This window comes from Lygodium microphyllum, chromosome 12 (genome assembly GCF_053477565.2).
Source record: "Lygodium microphyllum isolate KBCC chromosome 12, Lygodium_microphyllum_v1.1.10, whole genome shotgun sequence".
NCBI classification, from domain to species: domain Eukaryota; kingdom Viridiplantae; phylum Streptophyta; class Polypodiopsida; order Schizaeales; family Lygodiaceae; genus Lygodium; species Lygodium microphyllum.
In genome coordinates, this window is record NC_141146.1 from 99,725,296 (window position 1) to 99,747,937 (window position 22,642).

At 41.7% G+C, this 22,642-nt stretch overlaps 1 protein-coding gene across 3 annotated transcripts in view; it reads left to right on the top strand.

The window, feature by feature from the left end:
* LOC148028094 (uncharacterized) overlaps nucleotides 1-22,642 on the top strand; it is a 76,492-nt gene that overhangs the window by 23,455 nt on the left and 30,395 nt on the right. Inside the window, exons 3-11 of one of the 3 annotated variants that reach the window (XM_087689779.1) lie at nucleotides 221-421; nucleotides 544-696; nucleotides 2,528-2,614; nucleotides 2,701-2,823; nucleotides 2,916-3,098; nucleotides 11,642-11,696; nucleotides 11,793-11,836; nucleotides 12,074-12,292; nucleotides 12,458-12,649. In XM_087689779.1, coding sequence (XP_087545905.1) covers nucleotides 221-421; nucleotides 544-696; nucleotides 2,528-2,614; nucleotides 2,701-2,823; nucleotides 2,916-3,098; nucleotides 11,642-11,696; nucleotides 11,793-11,836; nucleotides 12,074-12,292; nucleotides 12,458-12,649 — 1,257 coding nt within the window. Of the gene's footprint in view, nucleotides 1-220; nucleotides 422-543; nucleotides 697-2,480; nucleotides 2,615-2,700; nucleotides 2,824-2,915; nucleotides 3,099-11,641; nucleotides 11,837-12,073; nucleotides 12,293-12,457; nucleotides 12,650-22,642 lie in introns of those variants that run through there. The other 2 variants (XM_087689778.1, XM_087689780.1) reach the window with 2 other exon arrangements.

A 22,642-nucleotide genomic window follows, 5' to 3' on the forward strand; every position in this document is an offset into this window, starting at 1 on the left:
TGAATGTTGGTTGGTATTTGATGGCTTGACTTCACACTTTGGCATGATTGAAGAGGTTATTCTGTGCATTGTCAAATATCACTTTTTGTGGCAGCAGCATTGCATCAACATGCCTTACAATGCATGCTTTTTTTCTTGTGTTGTCATGGTCGAAATCCCTGTGAATGTACCTTCATGCACAAACACATTTTCTTATGCTTACGGAAACTTGTTAGTGCAGGTAGACATCTCTCCTGAAACTCCTCGGTGCGCATCAGTGAAATTGTGCAGTAGAACCCCTACTCCTCAAGCATTAGCACTATGGAGGCCTCCTAGCAGGCCACCCAGTGCAGGCAAGACAAGTCTATCTGCAAGGTCAGGAACCCCTGGTGATGCATCTCGTCCAGTGACAGCTGTGAGAGCAGCCGGCTACTCATCACGAGTATTTTTTTGACCTCTGCATATTCAACCTTCAAATAAAAAGACAAACATTCAATGTTTTGATTGCACACATGTAACTCAGCTTGAAAATACCACTTACTTTTCTACCTCTCAAATTTGAAGCAGGGTAGCAGGTTTGATTCTTTAAATCAAGCATCATGTGCATTGACTCCTCTATCACAAAGAAGAGATGAAAGCAATCCAGAACTGCAATTACGGGAGCTGGAGCTTCTTGTGCATAAGCTTTTAGAAGAAAGTGCTGCTGCAAATCTTATGGTGAACTTCTATTATGCTAGCTTTTCATACATAGCTCTACTAGCAACCATAGGGTCAACCATACTGAATCTAATATGTAGCCTAAGAAATGCTGTTATAGATGTCATTCTCACGTGCAAATTTGTGTCCTGTCAAGGCAGAATTGTTGAGCTAAAATATGCATTACTTGCTGATTAGCCTCTTAAACAGCCCCAAAACACACTAAAAATGCTCTTTTAGAGTAAAACCCTAAAATGGGGAGCGGTTCAAGAGAGTTCAGTGGAAACCCTAAAACGGGGAGCGGTTCGAGAGAGTTTAGTGGAAACCCTAATTTTTGGGGCGCCCTTCCACATCTATAAATAGACAGGCTGCCACCATTCAGTGATCATCCTTGTTTGCAGGTTACACCAGCCCACACACCCTCTGCTGCTGTTGGCGCTGAGTTTCCAGCCTGCAGCCCGCCTCCATCTGCTGTCTAGCCATCATCGATTGCAGCCACATTATCTTCAGCCTGTCCATTGCTGTAGGCGACAGCTCTCAGTTGCTGGCGATTGCTCCAGACTATTGTTCAGCCTGCTGTCCATCATCTCCAGGGTCAACCAGCCTGCGTTTTCAGCATTGCAGGCCCTAACACTCTCAGACACTGTTTCAGCCTACTGATTACAGCAGACTGTGCACATTTTCCAGCCTCCGATCGGTGGTACACTGTGGCGTTTACCAGTTTCCAGCCTCCAGACTACTGCGTTTTGGTGACCAGCCTGCTGCTATTCACTATTTAGCACTCCTACACTCCGACTGGTGGTCATAGACTTGGGATTCGTCTTCGGTGGACATCACACTCAGACATTGCTCTGCCCTTGAGCACACTGTACACTCTTATATTCATTTACAGCATTCATTCACTTCAGAGTTGTGTTCTCTCTCTCCCTTCTTCTGTTTGTGTTTGAGTTTTGAGTTTTGCGTTTAGGGTTTGAGTATTTCCCTCTGTGTGTGTGTCTGTCTCTTTATGTTTCTGTCGTGGTTGTACACTCTGTGTGTCCTCAGTGCAAACCCTAGCAGTTTCCTTCACAAGAATAACATTAGGAATGAGTCATTGTAGTCTGTTATTGAGCCCATGTATCGTCTTTTTTGTTATTGAGCCCATGTATTGTCTTTTTTTTGTCTGAGTAAGATAATTAGTCACTCTTTTCTTTCGGGGAAAGAATGAGTCTTGGCTTGATTCAAGCGGTATCTATTTAGATCCTACAGTTAGGTTGTCCCCTTGCCTATCCAACCTGCACGTCCTGTTACACTGCATGGAATCCATCAATGGCTATAGGAAATTGCAGGCCATTTTGCATGAGGTTTTAGTATATTCTGCTGTTCTGCGGCAAAGACTTTGGGGTGTGCATGCCTTTCCACTTGCTCCTTTCTAAAGCTTGATAAATCTTAGCACCCCTCAACTGGGGTTGTTCTTCATGAACTTAATATGGTTGGAAAACTTGAGGAAAAACTAAATTCTTTTATATGATCTTTGTCTTGTCATATTTGAAAGAGAAACCCTTAGGCTTCAATGATGTTTCATGCTGCCAGTCAAAACAGAATAGTTTGTTGTGCCTAGTGTCTAGTCTTTGCTAGACTAATTTACGCTTCTGTTCTTGAATTTCAATGTAGGGGCGTACAATGTTTTGATTTTCTGACACTGGTACGGGAAAATTATGAGATGAAATTTGAAAGACTGAAAACTGATTTGATTGAGTGTGCTTTTTCTCTCTGTTTACGTGAGCAATATGTGGGGTAAGTATGGACTTCTATGAGTTCTGCAGGAACTTCTATGGGATTCAAGCCAGGTTGGATGAATTTTTTCCAACAGGGAGATCATACAAAAGCCTTAGAAAAAGCCAAGGAAGCTGGGAAGAAAGAAAGACTTCTATGTAGGCAGCGGGAGCAAGCTGGCCTTGTGAGCTGCAATTTTTCTTTCACTTCCAATGAAAAGTTACGTTTCAGAAGGAGAGCTTCTAATACATGATGCTTTTGTATGTGTAGGCAGATCAAATGAATGTTGAGCTTACATTTTCAGTCTGTTTCAACCTGGGATATCAATATCAAACAAACAATCTGTATTCTGAAGCTTTGAGTACTTATTCTCAAATTGTGAAGAATAGACAGGTACAATTCTTTCTTGTATTTTTATGCCATTTTCTTGACAATGATGTGTAAATTGAACTCTCCAGTTTCTAAACAACAATAGAATTGTGCAGTTTATGCAAGGGGGAAGATTGAGGATCAACATGGGCAACATTTATTATCAGCAAGGAAACTATCCTCTGGCAGTGAAAATGTACAGGATGGCCCTTGACCAAACACCTAACTCATTTAAAGAGACACGTTTCAAAATAATGAGAAATATTGGAAATGCTCTTATGCAGATTGGGCAGTATCAAGTATGTCCTTTCTCTAGAAAAGACAGATATTCTTTTTTGTAACAACATATTGTGCAGACTTTTTTTGGGAAGTGCGAGAAATGATAACTTCAGATCATACTTTTATTGAGAGGTATAAGTTAATTAGTGTGCGTGTGTTGACTTTAAGGCTGTCTGCAGGTATGTGGTCATGCCAAATATTCTAGCCTACCTTTCCTTCAAAAACATGGAGGAATTTGGTGCTGTTTTGTGAAAGGTGCATTGGCAAAGCTCCACAGAGACAGTGAAAGGATGTGACAATGCCAAGAGTCCTTCACCTACTTCTGGACATCATTCTGCAAAAGGAAGGAGACTAGACTATGAATCATGACTTTGGAGCACATGATTATAGCCCTTTGGGACGTTGTGATCTAAAATGGGCTTGATACTGGCATGCTACAGCTCTAGCTGGGCCTTAGATAGCCCCAATGGCTTGTGGCCATGAATGAATATTTAAGCTAAAAGGATTTGCATTGTAGTTCTAAATGACTACTTGTAGCAAGCTCCAAGCAAGAAGTACACTATCATTTCGCACTGTGCCCTCTAGGACCCAACCTAACACTTGTGACGTATATTTAATACCCGTTCACCTCTCTCCAACTGATGGTGTAAGGTTAAATGTCCCGACATCACCCTTGGAGCTGATCTTTGCTGCTATGCCCTCAAGACCCCAAAAAATGACAGTCATCAAATGCTCTCAAACCAAGCATACCCAAGATGGAAGCTTGTTAGCCTATCAGCTTGGACGTCCTCACTGATATTAAGCCATAGGAAAACCATTGCAAAGCTTCAAATGCTCATGCACGATGGATGGCAGGGAAGAATTTGGAAGAAAAGCTGACCAAACGCCTCCTTGAGAAGGAGTGTATATCCAGATGTTCCAAACTCTTTGCCATCTTATATGGTATGCTAAGGGAGTCATGTTTGAGACATCATATTCACTGCAAGGAATGAACCAGGCCAGTTTCTCAAACAGGGTGCTGGGCTGCAAGAATGATGCTTTGCCTCGTGATTGCTCTTGGATAAGTCACTGCAAGTGCAGTTTTCTTTTTCTTTTTTGTTGGGTGGGGGGGGGACGGTGTTTTGCGGGGGATGAGGGTATTTCTTTGAAATATGTTTTTAAGCTTTGAACTAGATATTAGCAAGTAGAGTGAGCCCGATTTAAGGGAAGCAGCTGGCAGCTGTGCCTCACGCAGTGGTGAAAAAGGTGCTACCTTCTACAAACCAAGTGTCGGACTTACTCATCTTTGAGTCATGCTCTCACTCAACTGGTACAATATGACTCTAGGGTTAGCATTGTAATAAAAAATATGAATCATGTCTACATTCATATCCATCTCAATGCATACTTAAAACAAAATGATTCTTGACAATGCATAGTTGTATATTAAGAATGAGATCAAACTATCCCACACATGCAGCTCAAGCACCAAGGTAAGTTCATAGTATTTGAGATAACCTTAGCGATCCTTCGTATATCCTATCTATTTCCAGAGAATCTGAGCCTTGATGTAACCATGAACATGAGCATAAGACTTCCACCCTTGCCATCATCTTGCAGATATCAAACTTTGTACTGTTTTACTTGACATATGCCCATACAGGCAGCCCATCTGATCATTGTCATTGCTGAGTATATCTAAGTTATATCTTGTCATGTTATGCCAACCATATAGCATGAATAGATGATTGTCAATCCCAGCTATGTTGTAATCTCTTTATCTCATGTAAACACCCGTCATAGTTACAAGAGATCTGTACTGCTGACTTCTAATCAGAGTTTTCAGACCTTGTAGTTGTTGTAAATGATGTCTACCATGAGTATATGATCCCTCATGACTTGCTTTGGAACATTTGTATCTCTAGCCCATCCCTGGACTCAGAACTGTATTGATCATTGAGTGTGTGTATGCATTTACCAGAACACAAAGAAAAAGAAGAAAACCAGAAACAAAAAAGTTTCTTGCTTTCAAAATTCCGGCTTGTAGGTGTGCATATGCATTAAAGAGCACTTGGTGATGTCAGAAGTGGTCCAGCAATGGAAGCATAAACAACATGCTGAAATAAACTGCTGAAACACAAGACGAGAAAATAAACATAAATACAGATGAGAACTCAAATGTATGCCCGGGAAACGGGATCCATATCGAACATGAGCCAACAGCATACAACAGTGAGTCACTGGCTGTGTGGGCACCCTGGCACCGGCTCCTCTCTCCTTAGAAGAATCCACAAATGATGGCTGAAGTACATAAAAGGAGGAGCCCCCTAGCAATATATAGGCATAAAATGGGGGGAGCATTAAATGCAATTGGCCAGCATTTAATGCTGGTCGGCCAGCATTAAATGCTCCCTAGCCCTAAAAAGGACACTATAAAATGCTAGTAAAAATACTACATAAAATGATGTAGCCTCTGCAGCACAGACTCACACCTGAGTTGACTAATTTGCTAACACCCTCTCTCAGATTAGGGGTGATCTGATACAATACAATAGTACAATGATGGGGTATCATAAACTATACAACATAGAACCACCATAAGAACCATGGATATCCAAGCAGTGAGTGGCCAGCCCACCACCAAGATGCCTCGGAGAGTATCTAATGTCGATGTCAATCATAACAATACCACCTGAAAATAGAAAAGAATCATAGCAGCTCTTTGTGTAATGTCACCTATGTCACTCAGGATATACAAGACCAATCTGCCAAACATGTCTCTGAACATGTGACCATGGAATCTCCGCCTTCGGCAAAAAATGCCAAAGTGTCCCTCCATGTGGGCTCCAGATGAAAGCCTCTCGCTCTCTGTCACAAGTAACAAGCCCATCATGAACCTGGATGTCAATTCTAGCTCGAGGATTTGTACCTGCCACCAGACTTCGGTCGATGCATCAGGGAAGTCCCTCTCTGGATCCTGTGCATGTGTATAGACATATAGATGAGGCACGGTTTCCCCATCTCACCACCCTCTCACACTCCCTCTCTGGCACCATAGAGTCGTAAGGGATGTCCGTATCACCACCACTAGAAAGCAACGGAGGAAGGGGCCACTAAGCTCTTCCCATGATCCGAAGAAGAGGATCCCTTCTGCGCCTTGGACTTCGCTTTGGCAGGAGGATCGGGATCGGAATCTGAGGCAGAGGATGACTCATCGGAAGAGTCCACATCCCACTTCGTCTTTTGCTCCTAGTTCTTCCTGGAAGCTGCTAACTCTTTGCAGTCCTTCCTTAAATGACCTTTCGTGCCATAGTGATAACACTGGGCCTTCGACTTCTTCATTTTTGAACCCCTCTCTAAAGCTGCAAAAGCCTCACCTGAACCTCCATAATGTGACGGAAGTCTCCCCTGTAGTCGCAAAGTAGCCTCATCCTCAAGTAGCATGGAGGACATCTGAAGAAAACTGACAGGAGCCGTAGATGTCTGCGCTTGTAAAGCATTTGCCACTCCATCAAATTCCCGAGGAAGCTTGTAGAGTACTGTACCAACAAGATGTGCCTTTGAGAGGGCAGACTGCATAGTACGAAGCTGGTCCTGGAGTTGGGTAAAACGAAGTAGGAAGGATTTAGAAAAGAAGTAGAGAAAAGAAGGGATTGGGAGAGGGAACATAGCCAATACCACGAGCACAGACTGCAAAAACCAATAGTTCACATGCAATATAACCCAAAAACTGATCAAAATAAGCCAAAATCTGCTGCACAAAGTCAAAAAATCAGTGGAAATTTGCTAGAAACAGCAAAAACTCCTGTTCTGCCAGTCACTCAACCCAAAATAGTGCTGCAAATAGCAAAACACAGGTTGTACACTGCCTAAACAGGTGTAGGTAACTGTCACCAGCAACCTAATGAGGAAAACACAGGCAGCAGGAGGTGTTAGACAGGTAGGCAATGCATATGCTGATCAAAACGCAGAGTAGGGAAGCCCAAATCTGGTCGCAATCAGGTTGGCAGCAGTTACCAGGGCAGTAGAGGGGTAAATCAGTCCTGAAATCAGCAATAAAACATAGCAGAAACACAAAACCTGAAAATTGATACCATGTTAGAAGTGGTGCAGCAATGGAAGCATAAACAACATGCTGAAATAAACTACTGAAACACAAGGCAAGAGAAAATAAACACAAATACAGATGAGAACTCAAATGTATGCTCGGGAAACGGAATCCATATCGAATACGAGATAGCAGCATACAACAGTGAGTCATTGGCTGTGTGGGCACCCTGGCATCGGCTCCTCTCTCCTCAGAAGAATCCACAAATGATGGCTGAAGTATATAAGAGGAGGAGGAGCTCCAACAATATATAGGCATAAAATGAGGGGAGTATTAAATGTAGTTGGCCAGCATTAAATGCTCCCTAGCCCTAAAAAGGGCACTAGAAAATGCTAGTAAAAATAGTACATAAATGTTGTAGCCTCTGCAGCACAGACTCATACCTGAGCTGACTAATCTGCTAACAGGTGATGGGCTGAAGTTGATGCTACTGACACACTCCATTTAGATGCTGAAAGCGCCTGCCATTAGTTGCCAAAGCATGCACCAACCACCTTTGAATGCAAACCCCCTTTGTGGTAGCCATGACCATGTTGAAAGTTTGTTGATCTCCATTTCAAATATGCCCATAATTGGACTGGGGTACTTTATATACCAGACCATTTTATGTCCATGTACATGTTTCTGGAGTGGTGTCCCACTTTTGTCCTATTTATAGCATATCTACTTGTATGCACATCATTCATGCATTCTGACTCATTGTACATTCACTCTTAATTCATTATGCATAGATTATTCTGTCATGGGGTCATGCATTTTTAATTTCTTGCTATTGGGATAATTATGTTGTGCACGTGTTGTGTGTATATGAGATTAAGGTTGAATGTGAGTCACAATGACAGGCAACCCTATTTTGGATAGGGAAGACATTGCTGAAAGTTATGGTGGACAAGAGCCAATGGGATACTTGCTGAGCTAAAAATGCATTAGCTTTACTTAAACAGTCCCAAAACATGCTTAATTAATGAAGAAACCTTGTTTATTTAAAAGAAATGCGTTCCTAGAGAGTGTCTGTGTCTCATAAGCACAAACCCTCTTGGGAGGGCCCAAACTTTCTATAAATAAGTATGCTGTCCTCCATTTAGAATAAGCCCTTGATTTATATTTTCTTTTATCCCAAGGTGTCCCATCCCAAACTAGCTAGGGTATTGGACAAAGGGTGCATGTCAGTTGCCTAGTGACCTACCAAGACTATAGAGGCAATGGTTATCTTACCAAGGGAGCCCAAGTAATCACCCTAGAGAGGCCAGGGCATCAAACCAAGGGTGTGCGTTGGCTGCCCAAGGGCCTAGTAAGTCTTGCAAAGGTGGATGGAATCAACAATGGACTTTTTGATTTGTTTTTTCTTTAAAAAAAAAAAAAAAGGATTGCTGGTGTGATGGTTTTCAAAATATTTAGCATTATATGAGGATTTTGAATCAATTTTCGTCCTATTGAGTCACTATGCCCCGAAGTATGGGAAAATAAGGATAGATAGCTCCATACCTTCATACAACTAGCACCACACACTACTAGGATAAGTGCCTAGGGATGCCTAAGTGTGTGTGTGTACCAATCATATGGAGAGTATGTGGAGAGAAAGGCAAAATGGAGAAGCAAGCAAGATAAGCAAAGCCAATACACAAGCATAAGGAAAGAGGTTCTTTGGAGATTGCTATGTGCAATGCTATGATTATGGTGGATCCAGAGTTGACTACTCCAAGGTGACCGAAAAGGAATAAATGCACATAGATGCATGTTTACATGAATAGAATGTCGATGTATGGGGTAATGCAAAGGGAATTGCAAATATTTCTCATGTAGAATGTGATACAATGATGCCACTTGGACAGTGCCCTCGCAGGGGAATCGTCCACTTGTCCAAGTGTCCTTTTACAATCATGTCATCGTGATAGCTCGGATGAAGTTACAGATGTCCATAATACTACAATACATAATAAATAATGTCTGAATGTGAAAAGCTATAAATATCATTACTGTCACTATCAAGAGAAAGAAACCACCCCCTCTGGAACTGGAAGGAGAAATAAGAGGGAAGCATCCTCTCCCCCTCAATCTGAAGAAGTAGAGGAGAGTGTATCCAAGCGGATCCATAATAGAAGATATTATAGAACCAACCGGTTGACTGCCTTGGTCAAAATATTTGCAAAATTATTGCTTAATGGCATAAACTCTAGGCGAATGGTGTCTAGATTAACCTACTCTCTGGTGAAATGGTAATGAACTGCCATGTGCCATGTCTGAGGGGAGTGATGGGATTGCTCGCAAGGGCAATGGTCCTCAAATAGATGGCCTCGGTAGTGCCATCAAAGAGAGCTTGATACTTTGCCTCGATCGTGGAAGCCTCCACTGTCTCCTGCTTATGACTGGCCCAAGAGATGGGAGCCATGCCCAAAGTGTAGAGGTAGCCTCCATGAAAACACTAGGTGTCAAGATCTCCGGCCTTGTTAGAATTGGTGTATCCCTGTTAGCATAAACCATATCCATAAGTTAGTCCAAAATTATAGGTAGCTTTAAGTATCTTAACACATGAAGATAAGCAATCCAATGAGACATTCTAGGTGCATTAAAATACTGCTAAGTAAACTAATTGAGAATGCAAGATCTGGCCTAGTATGAATCAACCAAAGTAATTTCCCAACAACAGAACAATAGTTATGACTATCAAAAGGCGGACTTGAGGTATCCTTGTGGAGGTGGATAGTGGGATCTAGAGACGAGGCCACTGGCCATGTCTAATCAGTGTAATATTGTTCCACCAGTTGTAGGGTGTACTTCTATTGTGATAGAAAGATACTTCCCTCCAATCTAACAATCTCTATCCCCAAGAAATAAGACAACAATTCTAAGTTTGTCATCTCAAAGGTAGCACAAAGTTGTGTCTTAATTTCTATGAGAGCTGCAGAATCGGAGCCAGTGAGTAGTATATCATCAACATAAAGTAGAATATAGCTGATCCCCGCGCTAGTGGTGTGCACGTATAGATTTGGATCATAGGGGGTAGAATGGTATCCACGAGTTTGCAAGAACTCGTCCATCGTATGGTACTAAGACCTTGGCGCTTGCTTCAACCCATAAAGAGCGTTCCACAAGCAAAATACATTGTCAGTCGGCTAGTGGAAGAAAGCCAGGAGGCTACTCCACATAGACTTCCTCCTCCAAATAACCATTTAGAAAGACACTTGATGTTCATGTGATAGATCGGTCAATCATGGTGAATGGCGAGCGTAACCAACAGATGAAAAGATATTAGCCAAGCAGTAGATGCGAAGATTTCTTCATAGTGAAGGCTGTGTTTTTTCCTGAAACCTACCACTACTAGGCAAGCCTTGTATTTGTCTAAAGTACCATTAGCCTTTAGCTTGGTCCTAAAGATCCCCTTTGTCCCAATGACCTTGTGACGAGGACGATCCACCAGGGTCCAAGTCTCATTCCAGTTAATATTGTCTAGTTCCTTTTCCATGGCCTCACACCATAGAGAGTTCTAGAGAGCCTCCTACCATAAACCGGCTCAGAATGTGCAATGTAATCTGCTATAAATAGCGATGCATATGAAACATGATGGGCAAGCCGAGCAGACCTTCTAGGGCCCTCTAGAGTGAGATTTGGTGGAAGGATCCCTGAATCCCGCCTAGTTTGCTTGTATCAGTGAGGTAACAGGTCTTGTGAAGGAGGCTTGGGAGCTGAAGTATCTACAAGAAGGTCAAGAGGGGGCAATAGATCCGGCTTAGTAGGCACCGTCTCAAATGATGTGAGCAAAGTTGAGGACAAAGAGTCCAGTGCAAAGGATTGCATGATGCCTCTCTCATCAAAGACGGCATCCCTCCTAATGATCACCTTATTCGTCTGAGGATCGAACAAACAATAGGCTTTCGCTTCAGAAGAATAGTCCACAAAAATCAAGAGATCTACTCGAGGGGTGAGCTTTCCTATCTTGTTATCAAGAGTGTGCATATAAGCACGACTACTGAAAAATTTAAAGTAAGAAATAATAGACCAAGAGCCAAAGAATGCCTCATACATTGCTTCTCTTTGTGTCCGTGTTTCTCTTCCGTTGTGCACTCTCACAATTGTCTGTGGCTGGACCCATAGGAAAGGCATCAAAAGACAAGAAGGAAAAGAATGAGCATAAGTGGAAAGCATTGAGAGGTGATAAGAAAAGAAAGCTGAGGGGATGGTAAGCTAGTATGAGACATAGGGCATTGCAGACTCTGCTTTATAAAGTTGCATTAGAAACCCTATATGATCAAGAATAAGTCCTGAAGTGGCTGGTTGACACTAGTGTTGAATTTACTACCTAGTGTACCACATCAATTTTGCACTAGAAGGCTAGAGACTGACAATCGCATAGATTTGGTGGTGCTAAGTTATATAAAGATTCCATGAACTATTTGCTACTCTCAAAGGTTGTCTATTGTCATCTAAAGGTTAACATTTTTATTACATTATGAACATGATGTTATGCGACTTTTATAGGATGCTATGCAATCATTTGAAGCTGTTATGGAAATCAAATATGATCATCAATCAGGTTACAATCTGATAGTTTGCTACTATATAGTTGGCAATACAGAGAAGATGAAAAGTTGTTTCACTAAAATGTTGTTGGTAAGACACTATGATCCAGAGGTGGATGATGACATTGCTGAGGAAGATTCTGCTGTTCAAAAGGTATGTGTTTGACATTAATCTCTGGTCAAGTGAAAAGGTAATAATAACTGCCATAAGATTTGAAACAGCCAATGTGTTTTGAAACTGACACTTAATCTGGTTAACTTATTTGGGTAACCTATTGTTTCTAACTTTCCCATATGTTGGGTGGAAATTAATAGTGTTCCATCAGCAATGTTGAACTAGTGATCCAGGACAATTTAATGCTCATCAGAACAACTCAACTTTTTTTTACAGGATGATGAATTACATGTTGAGCTTCAGTTGAGACAAACTCAAGCTCACAAATATATCTTCACTGCAGCTAGAATCATTGCTCCAGTTATAGGGAACACCTTCTCAGAAGGATACGATTGGGTCATAAATATCTTAAAAGATCAACAGTATGTGATGCTAGCACATGAGATGGAAATGGACAAGGCTATACAGTACCTACATAGAAATTTTTTTTCTCAAGTAATTGACTTCTTCTAACAATATTAGGAAATCTTGTCAGTTTAAGCTAGTAGTAAATGTGGGCAAGTTTATTTCTAGTAACTAATACAAGAACCCTTTACAGCCAAAAAAGGTAGGAAATGTGAGTTGTGGCTAAACACTTGCTGGTTTTGTATCCTTCAACAGGCAATAACATTGTTGAAAAATTTTGAGAGAAAAGAGAAAGACCTGAAAGCTCGTGCATCAACAAACCTGTCTTTTCTCTATTTCCTAGAGAATGATATTGAAAATGCACAGAAGTATGCTGATCTTGCCATCTGTACAAACCGACAAAATCCATGTACCTTAGTGAACTATGGAAATTGCTTGTTTTCAAATGTAAGTGCTGTACCTCCACACTAAAACCCGATTGAATTGTCATAGTCAGCAGTTGTACAAGGATCCCCTTCAAATTTACTGTTCCACGGCACTTTTTGTGAAAAAAGTTGTGCTGTTCCGTGGCACTTAATTCTTAGTTGGTGCTCTTTAGCACTCCATTCTTAGATGGTGCTGTTCCATGGCGTTCCATAGCACTTAATTCTTAGTTGGTGCTCATTAGCACTCCATTCTTAGTTCGTGCTGTTCCATGGCATTCCATAGCACTTAATTCTTTAGCACTTGTACGTTGTGTGTATGTTGTTGTCTAGTCTCTTCTTTTTCAAAGAACCACAATTTGCTATTTTTACAATCTTTTTGGATATATCTGTGAGAGAATTCACTCCGCAATGGTAACCCTCATTGTGCTACACCTGTCCGTGTTGGCTTATCTCCTTTCTCATCCTTCCAGGCCTTCCTAACAGGCTTTGTGCACATGTGATGTAGCCACTTTTTTTTTCTATCCATGCTGTTGAGCTCATGTACTTGTTGACTTTGGATGACATAATTAGACACACTTTAAATTACGAAAAGTCAGGAAACATCATCCCCATTTTTTTTCCCCAATTGAAAGACACCTGAGAGAAAACACCCTTGAGGTAAGAGTACATAGTACAAAGAAGGTCCTGCGAATAGCAACTCAGTACATCACAAATACAATGGTTGGGTGAACAACGAATCCATACATGTATGTATGTATTTTGTGTGTGTGAGTGTGCACACGTGCATCTACTTATGTATGTATTTATGTATGTGTGTATGTAATACAGAACTTGGGTATGCAGATGGCACAATATTTAGAGACATTTCTTCATCTCTTAGGATGGATTCATCAAGCACCCAACATACACAAAAACACATCTCTTGCACAATCTTGAATCATAGCACCGTAGGATAGGTTTTGGGATGGGATGGGGAAAACAAGGACGAGGATCGGAATTCCCATCCCTTGTGACCATCAGAGGGGGCTTTAACATTGGAGAATATGAGGATGGGATAGAATTGGGATGGGAAGCTAGAAAATGGCTGTCCCATGTTACTATTTTGAAATGCGCCATTAGTTAGATCCACACTTTGTCACATTAGTTGCAGACAAAGATAGGGAGATATGAAGGTATTGTACTGAAGGACTACATTTGCCAATAATGTGGGGTGGAGGGGGAGTTAGAGCAGCACTACATATGCTGCCATATTGTATACTACGAGGTTAAGTGCGATACCATTGCCTCTTGTGAGAGGGCTTTGGACCGCTATGCCCTGTCATGGAGTTGTAGGGCCTAATGTTCATTCTTGAGCTTGGATGTCACAAAGAGACCCTCCCAATTCCCTAGACCCATCTCAACAAGCTTACTCACCACAATGTGCACCACAGTTCCCCCCTCCTTAGATGGCTGCCCCTCTAGGTCTAACCAAATCTTCTCAATGAGGAGTCAACTTTGGAGTGGTGAGTCACAATCCTACGTTGTGCGAGCCGTCCTCAACACCCAGGACGACCCCACTACCATGGCAGATTTCAGCCATTATTATCCATGACAAGAGTCGCTTGCCAAGTCACATCAGCCTCTCCATGTTGGAAACTTATACTATACACCATATCAGAGAGATTCTAGTATTATGGTTATATGGTGCATTACACATATGTCAGACTTACATACCAGCATGACTTACACATCAGAGAGAAAGTGACAGGCTGTGTATAGGCACTTGGGGGGATGTCTGAGAGGACTAACAACACCATAGGAGAAAACAGGGATGCACAGTTCACCTACACTTTTTGGATTATACATAGATGAGGTGTTTGACTACATTGATATGGGAGGTGGAGGTGGAGCTAGCCTAGTTGGAGTGTTGACACTGGTCCTATTATGTGCTGATGATATTGCACTCATTTCAGATTCACTGAAGGGCTTGTAGCACCACTTGGATGCACTAAAATGCCTGTTGCTCAGATAGAGATCTCACAGTGAACCTTGGAAAGACCAAGGCCATGGTGCTCAAGACTTCGGCAGCATGGGTGACCCGCTGACTTATGTATCCATTCACATTCGGAGGAGATGTAGTGGAGCATGTTGAGAGAGTATGTATTCGTGGGTGTTACTTTCTTTGGCCCAAGATTTTTACTGAAGGGGGGTGGCTAAGGCCCAATTGGTGTGAGGCTATATAGCATTAGGGGCCCTTGAGAATTAGTGTGCCCACCTATAGTTTCATGAACCGTGCACCAAACTGTGGTTATTTGATATTTATCACGCCTACTCTTTTGTATAGAGCTGAGTTTTGGAGTTGTAACTTATAACATAGATGATTGGGCTTACTTGTTGATCATACTAGCCTAGAGAGAGACCATTATGATGGTTGGGATTGCATAGAGAGGTCATTGATGATGATGATATCACACATGATTAGGAGTAAGTCCTCCATCCAACACCCTATCATCAGAGGAGAGTTAGCGGTAGCACTTGTGATTGTGGAGACACTCTTAAATCTTTAAAGTAGTGTCTTTCTTACACAAGTTATGGGAGCTCCCATGCCAAAGATATCCCATACTCGCATTGACCTTCTATAGATAGCTAGTGGTGGTGGGTGATAGGGAATGTTGGTTTTTAGAGCTAGCAACTTGGATGAGCTTACATGGGCTGGACGTTGGCTCTTGCCCTTTGACCATAGCTTGGATTATCCTACACTCCTCAGCCAATTTGAGCTGAATTTAGTCATTAGGACTGAAGTTCTCAAAGCTGAGACGAGGACTTGGACCCAATTGCCTTTCCTCTAGGACAGAAGATAGAGTTTTACCCAGGCTACTTCTTACGTTTCTATGAGGATGGATTTATGGTCCAACCACAGTCACTGGGCATGCACCTTGTGAGAGATATGTAGGATCGAAGCTTAGCTGAGAGAACACATTTGACAGTGAAGAGTGTGAGAGAGTGGAGACATAGCACGACTCCCAATGCAATTACCAAAGAGCATAATGAAAGTACAAAATACAAACCTTAAACTTACGGGTTGTTAATGTGTGTTCACACCCAAAAGGTGTAAAACACGATAAGTGCTCAAACTGTGTAACATAAGCACATAAAATAAAATATAATATAATTGGGGCACAAAACCTCTCATAAGGAGAGTAAAAGGTGCCCCAGTTCCTATCACGGATCACTGATACTCCTCTGTGAGCATAGGCATGAGTCAAACCCAGCAAAACCCCTTGGAGTGAAAAGTGATTAGTATTCAAGGATCATCTACCAAAGGAGATCAAATTTAAAGCATTGCGAAATGCTTCAAATTTGTTACAAGGAAGAGCTTTGGTGAAGATGTCTGCCACATTACTTGTTGTAGAATAGTAGACAAGGCTGATATATCTTGCATGTAGCCTCTCTCTGACAAAGTCATAGTGGATCTGTGTCTTTTGTGCGTGTATGAAACACTAGGTTCCGTGCCATTGTAATGGTGCTTTGATTGTCGGTAAACAAAGGAGTAGGCTTCATGACAAATACATCAAGATTAGCCAACAAATGTCTCAGCCATACACATTCAACTCTGATAGTGAAAGCTGCCTTGTATTCACCTTCACAAGACGATGTGGCAACAATGGCATGTAGTTGCAATGGTCCCCCCTTGGCATAAAGCAGTCCAAGAGTCCTAGTACCCTGCAAGTAACGAAAAACATGCTTCACAACTTGCCAATGTGACGTTCGTGGACTGTGCATATATCTGCTCTGGATTGAAACTGCAAACTGAATATCTGGTCTTGTGTTGCATAAATAAATGAGTTGTCCAATTGCTAGAGCATATGTATCGATGTCAAACAAATGACTGTCATAATGCAAAGATAGCTTGAGTTTAGTCTCCATGGTTGTGTAAACTAGCTTGCAATCCTGTAAGCCAAACCTCTCAAGGAGTCTACCAATATGTTTGGACTATGATAATCTAATGCCTCTAGCATCATGAAGGAGCTGAATGCCCAAATAGTTATGCAAAGGCCCCAAACCTGATATTCCAAAAGTTTGTTGCAAATTTTCTTGAATGCTGAAATCTGATCAGCATGTGTCCCTGTGAGTAGAAGTTTATCTACATAAAGATATGACCAACAAGGATTCCCCCTCTTTGCATATGTAAAGAGTAGACTCTGATGAGTTGTTAATGAACCTTTGACTAGTAAAAATGCATCAATTTTTGCATACCAAGCTCGTAGCACTTGCTTCAAACTACACAAAGCCTTTTTCAGCTTGCATACCAAGTGTTCAAATCCCTCAATTGCAAAACCAATGGGCTGCTAGACATACACTTCTTCTTGAAGTTCCCCATGTAAAAATGCAGTCTTAATATCAAACTGGTAAGCAACCATAGATCGAATGGTAGTCACACGGGATGTAGGAGCAAATGTCTCCTCATAGTCAATGCCTTTCCTTTGTGCGTAGCCTTTGGCCACAAGCCTGGCTTTATACTTATCGATGGATCCATCCACATTTCTTTTTAGCTTATAGACACACTTTGTACCAATGGCTTTCTCCCCAACAGGCAATGTCACTAGATCCCATGTTTGATTCTTCATGATAGAATCAAATTTAGCTTGCATTGCTGCCATCCAATGCACACTTTGTTGTGCATCCTCAAAACATTCAGGCTCCTCATCATCAAGTGTGTGTGTTGCCATAACAATTAGCATGATCATGCAGACGAGCTTGTCTTTTAGCACGGTCAACAATAGGAGCATCCAAATGACTATCTTTCATACTCTGCAAGTACCATCTAGGCATCTGCCTAGCTTCCTGATTGTGTACAAGCTCCTGTTGAATCTCAAATTCAGCATCTCTTGCTGAATATTCATATAATCCATAGGTTGGATTTCTGCATTGCTCAATGGAGTAGTTGGTTGAACATTGTGTTCATTTACTAAAGCTCCGAATGTATCACACAAAGAAATGGCCAGCACCCCTTCAAACACATTATTTGCAGCTTGATATGTATTAAAACCAGCAAGGGATAATTCTGATATTTCATCAAAAACCACATCCCTATTGACAAAGACTTTCTTGGAAATAGGATCATACAGTCTATATCCTTGCTCTCACTGCTGTACCCTACAAAAATGCGTTTAACAGCCTCGTTGTCCAACTTCTTTCTTAGTACTTTGGGAATATGAGCATATGCAAGACGCCCAAAAGAACGAAAATGGCCAACTGAAGGTTTTTGACTATTCCAAGCCTTAAAATGCATAACATTTTTTAATGCCTTGGTAGGGCACCTGTACAAAACATGATAAGGACACAAAACTGCTTCCATCCAAAAGATGTGTGGCAAACTCTTAGCTATCGGCATACATCTGGCCATCCCCATGAGTGACCGATTCTTCCTTTCTGCAACCCCATTCTGCTGTGGATTATATACAGTAGTATATTGATGGACAATGCCCCTTTGCTTCAAAAATTATTCAGCAAAGAAGACATGTATTCCCCCCCTTGGTCAGAATAGAGAGTCTTAATCCTACAATCAAATTGATATTCAGCAAGTGCATCAAAAGCCAAAAATGCATCATACACCTCTAACTTTTTCACCAAGGAGTAGAGCTAACAAAAAAGAGTAAAGTCATCAATGAAGGTGAGGAAATAATAACATCTACCCAATGACTATGTCTACATAGGTCCACATACATTCGAATGCACAATTTGTAATCTGGTGGTTGCCTTAAAAGAAACATCATGAGGAAATGAGAATCGATGGATTTTCCTCAGAATGAATCCCTTAGAAATATTCTCAGCAAGTCTCTCCAAGAGAGGTAAGCCATCTAGCATCTAAGTACGTTGCATAAGTATCAAACTGCCATAGTTAACATGCCCCATACGAGTATGCCATAACTCTGCTAGTGATATAGTAGGAGTAAGAGTAGATGCTAAATAGACTGACTGATCAATTGAATAGGCATCTAACTAATAGAGTCCATAACATAAGGTGCCAGTCAAAACCAGAGTCAACAATTCTTTATCCTTGACCATATATTTGTCATCATCAAATGTGACTTGCAGACCACACATTGCCAAAGAAGAAAGGGACAACATATTCTTCTTTATGCCTAGCATATATAATGCATTCTATAAACGGAGAGTAGAACCATCAATGGCTTTCAAGACAATCTCCCCAACACCTCTAATAAGGTAAGATGCATTGTTGGCATACTGCATAGACTTGCCAACAAGAGTTGCAATAACAGAGGAAAACAAATCCCTGTGGAATATAACGTGCTTAGAAGAACCACTATCAAAGAACCAAGTGCTAGCATCCTTTTACTAGAGTTAAATGCTCTATCAGCCCAAGAAGAGTCATAATTGTAAGTGTAAAAACAATAGCCACGGTCTACAATAAAAGACGTGGACTCTATAGCAATAGAAGGTGCATAAAAAAGAGACATCCCTGACTCCTTCTCCTTGGCAATGCACTTTTTACATTCCGTGATGTAATGACTTGGCTTCTTACAATAATGGCACTTGCTCTTTTTGGTTTGTGTGCCCCTATTTCTTGCTGCTTTGTGAAGTACCTAAACTTCTAGAACTCTACAGAGCATTTTTAAATTGGCTGCCCTTGCCCTTCTGCCTTGCCATAAAAGCCTATTTAGAGTCTATTACATCCTTCCCACTGTTTTTTCTTGTTTGCTCTTATTCTAGGAGCAAACCAATCAATTGAAGAAAAGTAAGTGGCTGTTGAGAAATTCTCATGGTGAAATTTAGGGCCGTATGAAAGGCCAAATGAGAGGACAGTAAAGAATTAAAAGTAGTGGAGGTCAAATGTGCATCCGAATAATACTCATGTTCCTAGGAGCCACAACTTTAGGATGAACTTGTTCGCCACTAACATAATCCCAAAGATTTTTTGCAATCAGCACATTCTTCATTATGAAAGACCATAGAGAATAATTATTTCCATCCAATCTATCCTCCTTGGATACATATGTGAATACATTACTTTGTTCGTGATTGGCTATAGCAAATGTCACTGTTTCAAAGAGCACAAGAGCAAGAGCTAAAGTTGGAAAAATCTGGAAATTTGGAAATTTTGAGAAGTTACAGCATGCAATATGTTGTAATTGACAAATCTGTGTCACACTTTGTCAAGAACTATCCAATGTAGACGTCCAATGCACAAACAATGCTCAACAACACAATGAATGCAAAAGCCCCAAAATTTTGTTGTCCAAAATGCACAATTTCAGTCTATTTCAGGCTGAACCTGTAGTACATGTGCCAATGCTTGCAATAAACCCAAAGGCCCCGAATTTCTTGGCTCGCTCCCAAGAAATTCCTTCCAGAAGTGTGTCCAAGACACGAGACTGCCCGGGCAAAAAGAAGCCCCTTGTTGAAATTCAAAATTTTGAAATTACAAAATATGTGCCTTTAAAAAAATATTATGCTGAGTTGATGAAAGGACCGGCAGCTGCAGCAAGAGATGTTGGTGGGCTTGGTGCTGATGGCATAGCTGCCAACTGGAGCTAGAGAAGTGGCATTGCAAAGGGAGTAGACGGCAACACAGAGACGTAGGCAACCAGGGTGTTGCATTGGCAGCTGGGGGCCGGACCTGCAGGCGCAGCAAGTGGTGGTGCAGACCAGCCACAGGCGGTGTAGGAGCTGAAGTAGGTGGCACTAGCGGGCCTGTGATTGGTGGCGCAAGCGGACGAGTTGGAGGAGCTTGGGCAGGTGGTGCCCAAGTTGACGAGCTATAGGCTATTGGCTAGCGGTTCTACCTACTAGCAGACCTGGCAAGCTTGCAATCGGGACTGGAGGAGGCGACAGTGGTGGCAGGTGAACTAGGGGGTGGCTCACAGCTGAGCTCTGAGTGTCGGTGTTGCTGGCACAAGACTGGATAGGGCGAGAGGCTGAGTTGAATCTCTGCTCTGATACCAAATGTAAGAGATGTGGGGGATCGAAGCTCAATTTGTTGACAGTGAAGAGTGTGAGAGAGTGAAGACACAGCATGACTCCCAATGCAATTACCAAAGAGTGAATGAAAGTACAAAGCATAACCCCTAAACCTTAGGGTTGTTAATGTGCGTTCACACCTGAAAGGTGTAAAACACGATAAGTGCCCGAACTGTGTAACATAAGCACGTAAAATAAAAAATAATATAAATGGGGGGAAAAACCTCTCATAAGGAGAGTAAAAAGTGCCCCAATGTCCTACCGTGGATCGCCGACACTCCTCTGTGAGCGTAGGCATGAGTCAAACCCAACACGCCTCTCCTATGGTATGTGGGCTGCTATTAAATAGATGCACACCTCCTCCCATCAATTGAGGATAGAGATAGACATATGGATAGATATTCCAATAAAAGATGGGACATGTTAACTTTGTGGTTGAGAGCCCGAGACGGAGGAGCACTATGTATGTAGATGTATTGTGTACTATGACATATGGAGAAGGTCTCATTGCCTCTTACGTGAGGGCATTGAAGCCCTCCACCCGATCATGGAGTATAAGGACTGGAGGTGTCTAGGGATTTTTCTCAAGGAGCTCTAGAGGTGCTACACAACTCTACTATGAGATAGGAGACCAGCTTGCCCAAACGGACCTAGACAAAGAGGAGTGGTGATAGATTTCTTCTAAAGACCAGATTCTATAGCTACTAGTAGTTCAGCAAATAGAGAATCATCCCACTAGACTATCCCTTTCCCATGCTGTGGAGTCACAATAGACAAGGCCATGACATTTTGTAGAGCATGACAACCTCAACCACCTGGTCCATGAGACTGAGGGGCCCATAATGTAGTTAGATCATTATGAGACACAAGAGACTCACCCCTTGACACATCAGCAAAGTGGCCCTAGACCACATCATGGCTGAGATCATGTTTAGACTTTGAGATTCAGAGAGGAGCCATTGTATCTAGTCTTGTACATACAGTTGTTAAACTTAGAGATCTTTAAATATTAGCCTTATACTAGGATGCACTTTTTCACTTTCATGATGAGATGACATTAGGCACAAATGTACTTCTCTTTTCTTAAAATACTAGGTAATTTTTATTAATTATGAAAAAATACAAGTACAAGATTGTAAGATTACAAGACACACGATGGCTCTAGTCCATTGTGCATAAAATATACAAAGTCACGGCAAAGAAACAAAGGAGATTGGTGTATGCCAAGAAACTAAATCATCTTTGACCAAGAAATCATTGTGCTGTAGAAGGTCAAGTTGCTATTGGAGGAGTCCCTTAAGCTTCACAACATGACGTTGAATGCTAGAGGTGGCATAAAAAATGAATGCATTGCGAGTAAACCAAATATGGTAGCAACCCCCAAATTTGGAAAAGTGAAATAGGATCTTCATATGAGGGTGTGGTAGACCATTGTCTTTAGCTTTACCAAAAACCCCTCAAAGCGAATGCATCCTTGTGCCCACCATTGCAAGCCAAATGTTCAAGAGAAGGGCCCGAATCTTCCAAGCAAAAGGATAGGAAATGAGTTTGTGACGGGAAGACTCAAACGTAGTGGTATAGAAGAAACAATTCCATTAGAAATACCTCTGCGGTGAAGGGCCGACGCAAGAGGGAGGCCCCTCACCAACATTCTCCAAATGATACCTTGCATTTGTATGGTGCCTTATTGATCCATCCCTCCATTATTGTCAATTTCCACCAGGCTTTAGATTTGTGCAATCCCCAAAGAGAATTGGCTTTGGTGGTGATCCATGCATGGTCTTTGATCATGAGATGATAGATCTAATTAACTAAAGAGGAGAGAAGGATCAAACGTGGGCAAGATCCTAGTCTTGCCAAGGGAGATCAAAATTCTATACAAAAAAGGGCTACCAGTCTTGAAAGAGATCGAAGACACTACCCCAAAGGCCATTGTAGCCACGCGGTACCCAAAAGACTCTTTTGATGGTGCGGAAGGACATTAGGGTGCCTTGGGGCAAGAGAGTGGCATCAAGCACACAGATGCCATGTGATTAAATTTAGGTCTATCATC